Raw genomic sequence first — 12,695 nt, 5'->3', positions numbered from 1 at the left:
ACGCTTCAGTCTGGTTTTAGACCCCATCATAGCACTGAGACTGCACTTGTGAAGGTGGTAAATTACCTTTTAATGGCGTCAGACCGAGGCTCTGCATATGTCCTCGTGCTCCTAGACCTTAGTGCTGCCTTTGATAACATCGATCACCACATTCTTTTGGAGAGATTGGAAACCCAAATTGGTCTACACGGACAAGTTCTGGCCTGGTTTAGATCTTATCTGTCGGAAAGATATCAGTTTGTCTCTGTGAATGGTTTGTCCTCTGACAAATCAACTGTAGATTTTGGTGTTCCTCAAGGTTCCGTTTTAGGACCACTATTGTTTTCACTATATATTTTACCTCTTGGGGATGTCATTCGAAAACATAATATTAACTTTCACTGCTAAGCGAATGACACACAGCTGTACATTTCAATGAAATATGGTGAAGCCCCAAAATTGCCTTCGCCAGAAGCCTGTGTTTCAGACGTAGGAAGTGGTTGACTGCAAACGTTCTACTTTTAAACTCAGACAAAACAGAGATGCTTGTTCTAGGTCCCAAGAAACAAAGAGATCTTCTGTTGAATCTGAAAACTAATCTTGATGGTTGTAAAGTCGTCTCAAATAAAACTGTGAAGGACCTCGGCGTTACTCTGGACCCTGATCTCTCTTTTGACGAACATATCAAGACTGTTTCAAGGACAGCTTTTTTCCATCTACGTAACATTGCAAAAATCTGAAACTTTGTCCAAAAATGATGCAGAAAAATGTATACATGCGTTTGTTACTTCTAGGTTAGAATACTGCAATGCTCTACTTTCCGGCTACCTGGATAAAGCACAAAATAAACTTCAGTTAGTGCTAAATACGGCTGCTAGAATCATGACTAGAACCAAAACATTTTATCATATTACTCCAGTGCTAGCCTCCCTAGACTGGCTTCCTGTTAAGGCAAGGGCTGATTTCAAGGTTTTCCTGATAACCTACAAAGCATTACATGGGCTTGCTCCTACCTATCTTTCCGATTTGGTCCTGCCGTACATACCTACACGTACGCTACGGTCACAAGACGCAGGCCTCCTAATTGTCCCTAGAATTTCTAAGCAAACAGCTGGAGGCAGGGCTTTCTCCTATAGAGCTCTGTTTTTATGGAATGGTCTGCCTATCCATGTGAGAGACTTTACTGAAGACTCATCTCTTCAGTGGGTCATATGATTGAGTGTAGTCTGGCCCAGGAGTGTGAAGGTGAACGGAAAGGCTCTGGAGCAACGAACCACCCTTGCTGTCTCTGCCTCTCCACTGGGATTCTCTGCCTCTAACCCTATTACAGGGGCTGAGTCACTGGCTTACTGGCGCTCTTTCATGCCGTCCCTAGGAGGGGTGCGTTACTTGAGTGGGTTGAGTCACTGAAGTGATCTTACTGTCTGGTTTGGCGCCCCCCCTTGTGTTGTGCCGTGGCAGAGATCTTTGTGGGCTATACTCGACCTTGTCTCAGGATGGTAAGTTGGTGGTTGAAGATATCCCTCTAGTGGTGTGGGGGCTGTGCTTTGGCAAAGTGGGTGGGGTTATATCCTTCCTGTTTGGCCCTGTCCGGGGGTATCATCGGATGGGGCCACAGTGTCTCCTGACCCCTCCTGTCTCAGCCTCCAGTATTTATGCTGCAGTAGTTTATGTGTCGGGGGGGCTAGGGTCAGTTTGTTATATCTGGAGTACTTCTCCTGTCTTATCCGGTGTCCTGTGTGAATTTAAGTATGCTCTCTCTCTCTTTCTTTCTCTCTCTCGGAGGACCTGAGCCCTAGGACCATGCCTCAGGACTACCTGGCATGATGACTCCTTGCTGTCCCCAGTCCACCTGGCCGTGCTGCTGCTCCAGTTTAAACTGTTCTGCCTGCGGCTATGGAACCCTGACCTGTTCACCGGACGTGCTACCTGTCCCAGACCTGCTGTTTTCAACTCTCTAGAGACAGCAGGAGCGGTAGAGATACTCTTAATGATCGGCTATGAAAAGCCAACTGACATTTACTCCTGAGGTGCTGACTTGCTGCATCCTCGACAACTACTGTGATTATTATTATTTGACCATGCTGGTCATTTATGAACATTTGAACATCTTGGCCATGTTCTGTTATAATCTCCACCCGGCACAGCCAGAAGAGGACTGGCCACCCCTCATAGCCTGATTCCTCTCTATGTTTCTTCCTAGGTTGTGGCCTTTCTAGGGAGTTTTTCCTAGCCACCGTGCTTCTATACCTGCATTGCTTGCTGTTTGGGGTTTTAGGCTGCGTTTCTGTACAGCACTTTGAGATATCAGCTGATGTAAGAAGGGCTATATAAATAAATTTGATTTAGGGCATTCACTCCTCCCAGGCATCTGTGAGCACTTGGCATGTGCCACACTTGGGTAAGAGGCTCTTCATAAAGTAAATATGCATACCCCCAACCACTGAACACTCGCCAGCCACCTGATACAGGACAGGCCGGATGTGAGAGGCATACTGACTGGCTCTTCATTAACACATCACTGCTCTCCTTTACCCACAGCTACTGGAGCCCAATGAGTTAATACCATAACACACAACCTCCATACAAACAAGCCCAGATGAAAAGTCAATGGTCTGTGTTGTTAAGGCTAATCTCAGTCACTGGAGGCCAGGGGAGGGATTAATTTTCCATATGAAGAGAAGTGGAATTGCCTGGGTTGACACAAAGTGTGTATAAGTGGGCAATACAAAATAAATATAGCCCATAGGATGCTAAATATAAACATAGGGGGGAAATTCCCTGTCCCAAAAGCCCCCGGGTGATCGGTGGTGCATAAACTCAACAAGCAAATATTGAGGAAGAAAGCAAGAGATAAAATTCCTCCATGCAAAAACTCCCCGAAAACCCCCCCACAAGTGTTCCTCAAAAGTGCAATGAGAGCAGCCATTTTCATCAGAGTGACAGAGTGAATAGAACCTGATGGCAACAACTAAAGCCCAGAAAAATGAGTGGCTAATTAATAACAAGCCTTCACAGGAAAAGGAGCAGGTAGCGTGGACAGTGTCAGACACAACGTTTTAATCAGTTTCTGCAGCCAGGAATAACCAACCATGCAACATTGAAGACAGGATCAGAGACAGAGAGCGAGACAGAGGGGGACAGAGGGAGCGTGATATAGGGAGATCTTACCTGAGGGAATTCTCCGTTCCTGGGGAGGTTGAGGAAATCGTCATGGAATCCTGAATGGCTGAACATGTCCATGTGCATATCGGGCATGGGAGCATTCAAGTGGTATTGCCTGAAAAAGGTCAGAGGTAAGGCAGCTTAATGAGATGTACTGAGAGATCGAGAGCAGAGCGCTGTGGATAGCAGGTTTCACAAGGGAACTCCCTAGTCATCATTAGGTGGGCCGAAGTTGAATCAGAAGGCGTTTGGAATTTATTTAAACAAAGGAAACTAGAACGCAGTGAGATTTTGGCATGGTTGGAAAAACAACCGTCTCATACTAGCCCAACAAAGACATAACTAAGAGCAAGAATATTGAGAGGATAAAGGGAATAAATAAAGTCAACATGCACACAAAGTGGAATACAACCTGTACAAACTGTGGAGTCATAACACAAGCTATTCAACCAAATGAGTCATTATCCTAAAGAATTTGTGATGTAAATGGCATGTTATAGAAAAGTTCAGACACCTTAACAGAAGTGCTTTGCTATTTGGCTGGCAGTCACACAAGTAAATGAGTTTACAATGAAAAAGCAAAGTACTTTTAACAAAAATTATGCATGGCCATCATATTTATATATATTTAAAGAATGTAGCCAGCTACAATTCCTAAGTTTTCGCTTGAAGTTAATCTTGCATCTTACTGGAGAAAAAAGTACCAGATTAAAGTAGCTATACATCAGTCAGAGCACGGTCTCCTGATGAATTCTGATCCGAGTGGAGAAGTGCAACTGAAATTACAATAAGAAGCATTTTAGATCTGGGTTTACAAAAAAATTAAAAATAAATCTGGTGCATTCTTTTTTCTTTGTGAAAAACTGAATTCTGCGTTAACGCGACCCCTAAGTTTAACTATAGTGTTCACTTTCGGCCGTGTTTGCCACTGCTATTTTGATTTCCTTCCGTTTTTTTCTCCTCTCCATTCTTTGCCTGTCTGCTCCCCCCAATCCTCTTCTCCAAGCAGAGCAGGCACGCCTGTTACCTTAGCGACTCCAGACTACACACAGTGTGTGTGTGTGTGTGTGTGTGTGTGTGTGTGTGTGTGTGTGTGTGTGTGTGTGTGTGTGTGTGTGTGTGTGTGTGTGTGTGTGTGCAGCATGTACACATGCTGCTCCAGAACCAGTGCGGCTCTTCCTTCAGACAAGCATGAATCAAAACTTTGTTAATTTGAACAATGTCTCTCGTTCACATTGTGTTATTTCACCTTGATTTAACCAGGGAGGCTAGTTGAGAACAAGTTCTCATTTACAACTGCGACCTGGTCAATATAAAGCAAAGCAGTGCGACACAAACACAGAGTTACACATGGAAAAAACAAACATACAGTCAATAACACAATAGAAAAGGTCTATATACAGTGTGTGCAAATGAGGTAAGATGAGGGAGGTAAGGTAATAAATAGACCATAGTGGCGAAATAATTACAATTTAGCAATTAAACACTGGAGTGATAGATGTGCAGAAGATGAATGCGCAAGTAGAGATACTGGGGTGCAAGATGGGCTATGTACAGGTGCAGCGATCTGTAAGCTGCTCTGACAGCTGGTGCTTAAAAATAGTGAGGGAGATATGAGTCTCCAGCTTCAGTGATTTTTGCCATTCGTTCCTGTCATTGGCAGCAGAGAACTGGAAGGAAAGGCGGCAAAGGAGGTGTCGGCTTTGTGGATGACCAGTGAAAAATACCTGCTGGAGCACGTGCTACGGGTGGGTGCTGCTATGGTGACCAGTGAGCTAAGGCGGGGCTTTACCTAGCAAAGACTTATAGATGACCTGGAGCTAGTGCGTTTGGCAACGAATATGAAGCCAACGAGAGCATACAGGTCGCAGTGGTGGGTAGTATATGGGGCTTTGGTGACAAAACAGATGGCACTGTGATAGACAACATCCAATTTGCTGAGTAGAGTGTTGGGGGCTATTTTGGAAATGACATAGCCGAAGTCAAGGATTGGCGGGATAGTCAGTTTTACGAGGGTATGTTTGGCAGCATGAGTGAAGGATGCTTTGTTGTGAAATAGGACGCCGATTCTAGATTTAATTTTGGATTGGAGATGCTTAACGTGAGTCTGGAAGGAGAGTTTACAGTCTAACCAGACACCTAGGTATTTGTCCACATATTCCAAGTCAGAACCGTCCAGAGTAATGATGCTGGACGGGCGGGCAGGTGCGGGCAGCGATCGGTTGAAGAGCATGCATTTAGTTTTACTTGCATTTAAGAGTAGTTGGAGACCACAGAAGGAGAATTGTATGGCATTGAAGCCCGTCTGGAAGTTAGTTAACACAGTGTCCAAAGAAGATCCAGAAGTATACCGAATGGTGTCGTCTGCGTAGAGGTGGATCAGAGAATCACCAGCAGCAAGAGCGACATCATTGATGTATACAGAGAAAAGAGTCGGCCCGAAAATTGAACCCTGTGGCATCCCCATAGAGACTGCCAGAGGTCCGGACAACAGGCCCTCCGATTTGACACACTGAACTCTATCAGAGAAGTAGTTGTTGAACCAGGCGAGGAAGTCATTTGAGAAACCAAGGCTGTGTAGTCTGCCGATAAGAATGTGGTGATTGACAGAGTCGAAAGCCTTGGCCAGGTCGATGAATACAGCTGCACAGTATTGTCTCTTATCGATGGTGGTTACAATATCCTTTAGGACCTTGAGCGTGGCTGAGATGCACCCATGACCAGCTCGGAAACCAGATTGCATAGTGGAGAAGGTACGGTGGGATTCAAAATGGGCGGTGATCTGTTTGTTAACCTGTCTAGGACTGGGGTGCCGCTAGCGGCACACCCCCCCACATTCCACTGAAAAGGCAGAGCGCGAAATATATATATATATATTTTTTTTAAATATTTAACTTTCACACATTAAAGTCCAATACAGCTAATGAAAGACACAGATCGTGTGAATCCAGCCAACATGTCCGATTTTTAAAATGTTTTACAGGGAAGACACAATATGTAAAGATATAAATCTATTAGCTAAACTCATTAGCATAAGACACCATCTTTTATTTGTCCACCAACACTAGTAGCTATCACCAATTCGGCTAAACTAAGATATTGATAGCCACTAACCAAGAAAAAAACTCATCAGATGACAGTCTGATAACATATTTATGGTATAGGATAGGTTTTGTTAGAAAAATTTGCATATTTCAGGTAGATGTCATAGTTTACAATTGCACCCACCGTCACAAATGGACTAGAATAAATATATAGAGCAACATGTTTACCTAATTACTAATCATCAAACATTTCGTAAAAATACACAGCATACACTAATCGAAAGACACAGATCCTGTGAATACAGACAATATTTCAGATTTTCTAAGTGTCTTACAGCGAAAACACAATAAATCGTTATATTAGCATACCACATATGCAAACGTTACCAGAGCATTGATTCTAGCCAAAGAGAGCGATAACGTAAACATCGCCAAAATATATTAATTTTTTCACTAACCTTCTCAGAATTCTTCAGATGACACTCCTGTAACATCACATTACAACATACATATACAGTTTGTTCGAAAATGTGCATATTTAGCCACCAAAATCATGGTTAGACAATGACAAAAGTTGCCCAGCTGGTCAGACAATGTCGTGCGCCATATTAGACAGTGATCTAGTCGTATACATAAATACTCATAAACGTGACTAAAAAATATAGGGTGGACAGCGATTGATAGACAATTTAATTCTTAATACAATCGCTGATTTACATTTTTTAAATTATCCTTACTTTTCAATACAGTTTGCGCCAAGCGAAGCTACGTCTAGCAAGATGGCGTCATAAGCGATTAACATTTCTCGACAGAAACACGATTTATCATAATGAATTGTTCCTACTTTGAGCTGTTCTTCCATCAGAATCTTGGGCAAAGAATCCTTTCTTGGGTCTAATCGTCTTTTGGTCGAAAGCTGTCCTCTTGCCATGTAGAAATGCCCATTGCGTTCGGCATGAACTGGAACCGTGCCCAGAGATTCACAGTGTCTCAGAAATAAATGTCTCAAAATCGCACTAAACGGATATAAATTGCTATAAAACGGTTTAAATTAACTACCTTATGATGTTTTTAACTCCTATAACGAGTAGAAACATGACCGGAGAAATATAACTGGCTACACTAATGCTTGGAAAAAGAGTAGGTCGGTGTCCTCCGCGCGCCTGACGCACCTGGAAAAGAGTTCCTACCTACACGTGTTTTTGTTTTATAGGGGCTGTGATTGCGCAATCGATACCATTCAAATCGTCATCACGTAAAGGCATCCAGGGGAAGACGTAAGCAGTGTCCGTATACTCATAGGAATAACAGTGGCCTTAAAACTGACTCCAGATCAGGGGCCAAAATGTGTGAAATCTGACTCCATGTCAGGGAAATTGCTGTAGAATGAGTTCTGTTCCACTCAGAGCCAAAATTTCAACGGCTATAGAAACTAGAGACTGTTTTCTATCCAATAATAATAATAATAATATGCATATTGTACGATCAAGAATTTAGTAGGAAGCCGCTTCAAAAATTACACGATTTCCATAAATAGTGACAACAGCACCTCCTAGCCTCAACAGGTTAACTTGGCTTTTGAAGACCTTAGAAAGGCAGGGTAGGATTGGGTTTGGGTCGGGAGTGTTTCCCCCTTTGAAGAGGGGAATGACAGCGCCAGCTTTCCAATCTTTGGGGATCTCAGACGATACGAAAGAGAGGTTGAACAGACTGGTAATAGGGGTTGCAACAATTACGGCTGATTTGTAGGGGTCCAGACTTTGCAGCTCTTTCAGAACATCAGCTATCTGGATTTGGGTGAAGGAGAAATGGGGAGGCTTGGGCAAGTTGCTGTGGGCGGTGCATGGCTGTTGACCGGGGTAGGGGTAGCCAGGTGGAAAGCATGGCCAGCCGTAGAAAAATGCTCATTGAAATTCTCAATTATCTTGGATTTATCGATGGTAACAGTGTTTCCTAGCCTCAGTGCAGTGGGCAGCTGGGAGGAGGTGTTCTTATTCTCCATGGACTTTACGGTGTCCCAAAACTTTTGAGTTTGTGATACAGGATGCAAATTTCTGTTTGAAAAAGCTAGCCTTTGCTTTCCTAACTGCCTGTGTATATTGGTTCCTAACTTCCCTGAAAAGTTGCATATCGCGGGGGCTATTCGATACTAATGCAATACGCCACAGGATGTTTTTGTGCTGGTCAAGGGCAGTCAGGTCTGGAGTGCACCAAGGGCTATAACTGTTCCTGGTTCTACATTCACTTGTAAATGTCCAAACTCACCAAAAATGACATTTCGGTAGCTCCTGGATTGTCTGTCTTTGCAATGTTTTTCCCCCCCGTTTGTGCTCGTTAGCATATTTAGCTAGTAACCTCCATGGAAATTTGCTATTACCAGTGCTAGTTTTTGTTAGCTTTCTGGAAATAGACGCCGAATGGACTTTGCCTTTTTTTGGCGCCCCAATACCGTAAATCACAGGATGGGAGAAGGACGATATGAAGATTGGGATCCCACCCAACCCTATATGGGGTCCCCGAAAAAACATGAACAAAGGCTCCAAAATGTCCTTTTAGAAATTGCAAAGCTCTCAGTATAGTGACACGTCTTTATGTTGTACACATGAAATTGTATCATACTGATTTATTTAATTTTTTTCGCGACTCAAGCGATCTCAGTCCATTCTACAGGTAACTGTTAAAATAAAGAAAACAGTTGAGAAAATTAGGGACACAAATGGGGTGCGTTCACACAGGAAGTTCAAGACACTTGTAGAATCTATGCCATGGTGCATTAATGCTGTTCTGGAAGCTCGTGGTACCCCAACACCCTATTAAGACACTTGCAGGCATTTCCTTTATTTTGGCAGTTACCTGTAGCAGCAGGCTACACAGAGAAGGGAACAGCTGGATAGACGAAACGGCTCCAGTCTCACAAAAGGGAATATACAGTGTCTTCAGAAAGTTTGCACCTGTTGTTTACAAAGCATAAGACAAATAACATTTGATTTGAACGAGTTCTGTATGATGGCGAGAACGATGAACCAGGAGGATTCCCCGTCATCGTTTAAATCTCCAGTTTGGGAACATTTTGGCTTTCCTGTAGATTACACTGACGATGAACAGATAGAGTATGTTGCCACTGCTTAACGAGATGAGCATATGCAGCTGCCAACACCTCAAACATGTTGACACATTTACGCCGACATCACCCCAGTATTCCTACCACCTCTTCATTAAAGCAGCCCTTCGCAGCCGATTCGGACTGGGCCAAATAAATTACAAGAGCGATTCAAAATGGGCGGTGATCTGTTTGTATGTTTATAGCTGTGGATATGCACCCATTCTCAGTTGATTAGAAGAATAGGTGGTTTCAGCAACTGGTGAAAGTGCTCTTGCAACATTACGAACTTCGCCCTGTCGCACCCATTTCAGCAAACAGATAGAGCCAGCTCTATATTTATTTTAATTTTACCTTTATTTAACTAGGCAAGTCAGTTAACTTCTTATGGCTGCAGGGGAAGTATTGAGTAGTTGGATGAAAGGTGCACAGAGGTGCCCAGAGTAAACGTGTTGGCCAAAATCATAGTTGCTAATATATGCATATTATTATTAGTACTGGATAGAAAACACTCTGACGTTTCTAAAACTGTTTGAATTATGTCTGTGAGTACAACAGAACTCATATGGCAGGCAAAAACCTGAGAAGTTCCACTTCCTGTTTGGATTTTTTTCTGAGGCTGGTAGATTTTCAACCAAGCTCCCATTGAAATTACAGCGAGATATGGATGGGTTTTCACTTCCTACGACTTCCACTAGATGTCAACAGTCAATAGAACTTTGTCTGATGACTAATGTGAAGGGGGGCCGAAGAAGTCAGGAATGATTGACCACTGCCATGAGGTGACCACACATTGAACACGCACGTTCACGTGAGAGGCAGCTCCGTTCCATCGCTCAACTGAGGTCAATGTAATTCTCCGAATGGAACGTTATTCAAGATGTATGTTAACCTCTCTGGGATATGTGGGACGGTAGCGTCCCTCAAAATCCAGAAAAATGTAGCGCGCCAAATTCAAAAATATTACTATAAAAATCAAACTTTCATTAAATCACACATGTAAGATAGCAAATTAAAGCAACACTCGTTGTGAATCCAGCCAACATGTCAGATTTCAAAAAGGCTTTTCGGCGAAAGCAGAAGATGCTATTATCTGATGATAGCGCAACAGTAAACAAAGAGAGTGTAGCCTATTTCAACCCTGCAGGCACAACACAAAACGCAAAAATAAAATATAAATCATGCCTTACCTTTGACGAGCTTCTTTTGTTGGCACTCCAATATGTCCCATAAACATCACAAATGGTTCTTTTGTTCAATTAATTCCGTCCATATTTATACAAAATGTCCATTTATTTGGCGCGTTTGATCAAGAAAAAAAAACAGTTTCCAATTTGCGCAACGTCACTACAAAATATCTCAATAGTTACGTGTAAACTTTGCCAAAACATTTCAAACTACTTTTGTAATACACTGCTCAAAAAAATAAAGGGAACACTTAAACAACACAATGTAACTCCAAGTCAATCACACTTCTGTGAAATCAAACTGTCCACTTAGGAAGCAACACTGATTGACAATAAATTGCACATGCTGTTGTGCAAATGGAATAGACAAAAGGTGGAAATTATAGGCAATTAGCAAGACACCCCCAATAAAAGGAGTGATTCTGCAGGTGGTGACCACAGACCACTTCTCAGTTCCTATGCTTCCTGGCTGATGTTTTGGTCACTTTTGAATGCTGGCGGTGCTCTCACTCTAGTGGTAGCATGAGACGGAGTCTACAACCCACACAAGTGGCTCAGGTAGTGCAGCTCATCCAGGATGGCACATCAATGCGAGCTGTGGCAAGAAGGTTTGCTGTGTCTGTCAGCGTAGTGTCCAGAGCATGGAGGCGCTAGCAGGAGACAGCCCAGTACATCAGGAGACGTGGAGGAGGCCGTAGGAGGGCAACAACCCAGCAGGAGGACCGCTACCTCCGTCTTTGAGCAGGAGGAGCACTGCCAGAGCCCTGCAAAATGACCTCCAGCAGGCCACAAATGTGCACAAAGGCCACACACACGCTAATTTTTATCTTTGTAAGAAAACATAGCATAGGTCAAGACATGTTTACATATTGATTTCACACGCATGTTGCACTGTATTTTTGTGTTGTTGAGTAATTGTGTGTTTTCATTTAAGAAGTTTTGGTATTCCTGATTGTGCTCTCATCAGGCATTATTTGACTCATGATCATATATGGAATCAGGAATACCAACACTTTGTATTTTCTTAAATAAAGATTTGTGACCTGATGCCACAAGAGAAACCAGTGGAGCACAAACACCTTTGGACATTCAAACAAAATATATACACACATGTACATGCAACCAATATTTATTGGTGTAAAGATGGCGCCGACCGAGATGGCCGCCTCGCTTCGCGTTCCTTGGAAAATATGCAGTATTTTGTTTTTTTATGTGTTATTTCTTACATCGGTACCCCAGGTAATCTTAGGTTTCATTACATACAGTCGGGAGGAACTACTGAATATACGATTAACGTCAACTCACCATCGTTATAACCAGGAATATGACTTTCCCGAAACGGATCCAGTGTTTTGCCTTCCACCCAATACAATGGATCTGATCCCAGCCGGGGACCCTATGCGACGCCGTAAAAGGGGCAAACGTAGCGGTCTCTTGGTCAGGCTTCGGAGACGGGCACATCGCGCTCCACTCCCTAGCATACTACTCGCCAAAGTCCAGTCTCTTGACAATAAGGTTGATGAAATCCCAGCACGGGTAGCATTCCAGAGAGACATCAGGGATTGCAACGTGCTCTGCTTCACGGAAACATGGCTAACTCAAGAGACGCTAACGGAGTCGGTGCAGCCAGCTGGTTTCTTCATGCATCGCGCCGACAGAAACAAACATCTTTCTGGTAAGAAGAGGGGCGGGGGGGTATGCCTTATGATTAACGAGACGTGGTGTGATCATCATAACAACACACAGGAACTCAAGTCATTCTGTTCACCTGATCTAGAACTCCTCACAATCAAATGTCGACCGCATTATCTACCAAGGGAATTCTCTTCGATCATAATCACAGCCGTATATATTCCCCCCCAAGCAGACACATCGATGGCCCTGAACGAACTTTATCTGACTCTTTGTAAACTGGAAACCACACACCCTGAGGCTGCATTCATCGTAGCTGGGGATTTTAACAAGGCTAATCTAAAAACAAAACTCCCTAAATTCTATCAGCACATCGATTGTGCTACCAGGGCTGGAAATACCCTAGCTCATGGTTATACTAATTTCCGCGACGCATGTAAGGCCCTCCCCCGCCCCCCTTTCGGAAAAGCTGACCACGACTCCATTTTGTTGATTCCAGCCTACAAACAGAAACTAAAACAACAAGCTCCCGCGCTCAGGTCTGTTCAACGCTGGTCCGACCAATCTGATTCCACGCTTCAAGACTGC

At 43.4% G+C, this 12,695-nt stretch overlaps 1 protein-coding gene across 3 annotated transcripts in view; it reads right to left on the bottom strand.

Annotated features, from left to right (window-relative positions):
• LOC129867249 (protein strawberry notch homolog 2-like) overlaps positions 1–12,695 on the bottom strand; it is a 113,461-nt gene that overhangs the window by 59,210 nt on the left and 41,556 nt on the right. For all 3 annotated transcript variants that reach the window (XM_055940529.1, XM_055940528.1, XM_055940530.1), the window contains one exon: positions 3,151–3,259. In XM_055940529.1, coding sequence (XP_055796504.1) covers positions 3,151–3,259 — 109 coding nt within the window. The remainder of the gene's footprint in view (positions 1–3,150; positions 3,260–12,695) is intronic.

Source organism: Salvelinus fontinalis, chromosome 12 (assembly GCF_029448725.1).
Source record: "Salvelinus fontinalis isolate EN_2023a chromosome 12, ASM2944872v1, whole genome shotgun sequence".
Lineage (NCBI taxonomy): Eukaryota > Metazoa > Chordata > Actinopteri > Salmoniformes > Salmonidae > Salvelinus > Salvelinus fontinalis.
The sequence above is the reverse complement of the archived record's forward strand: the minus strand, read 5'-3'. Positions and strand labels throughout refer to the sequence as shown.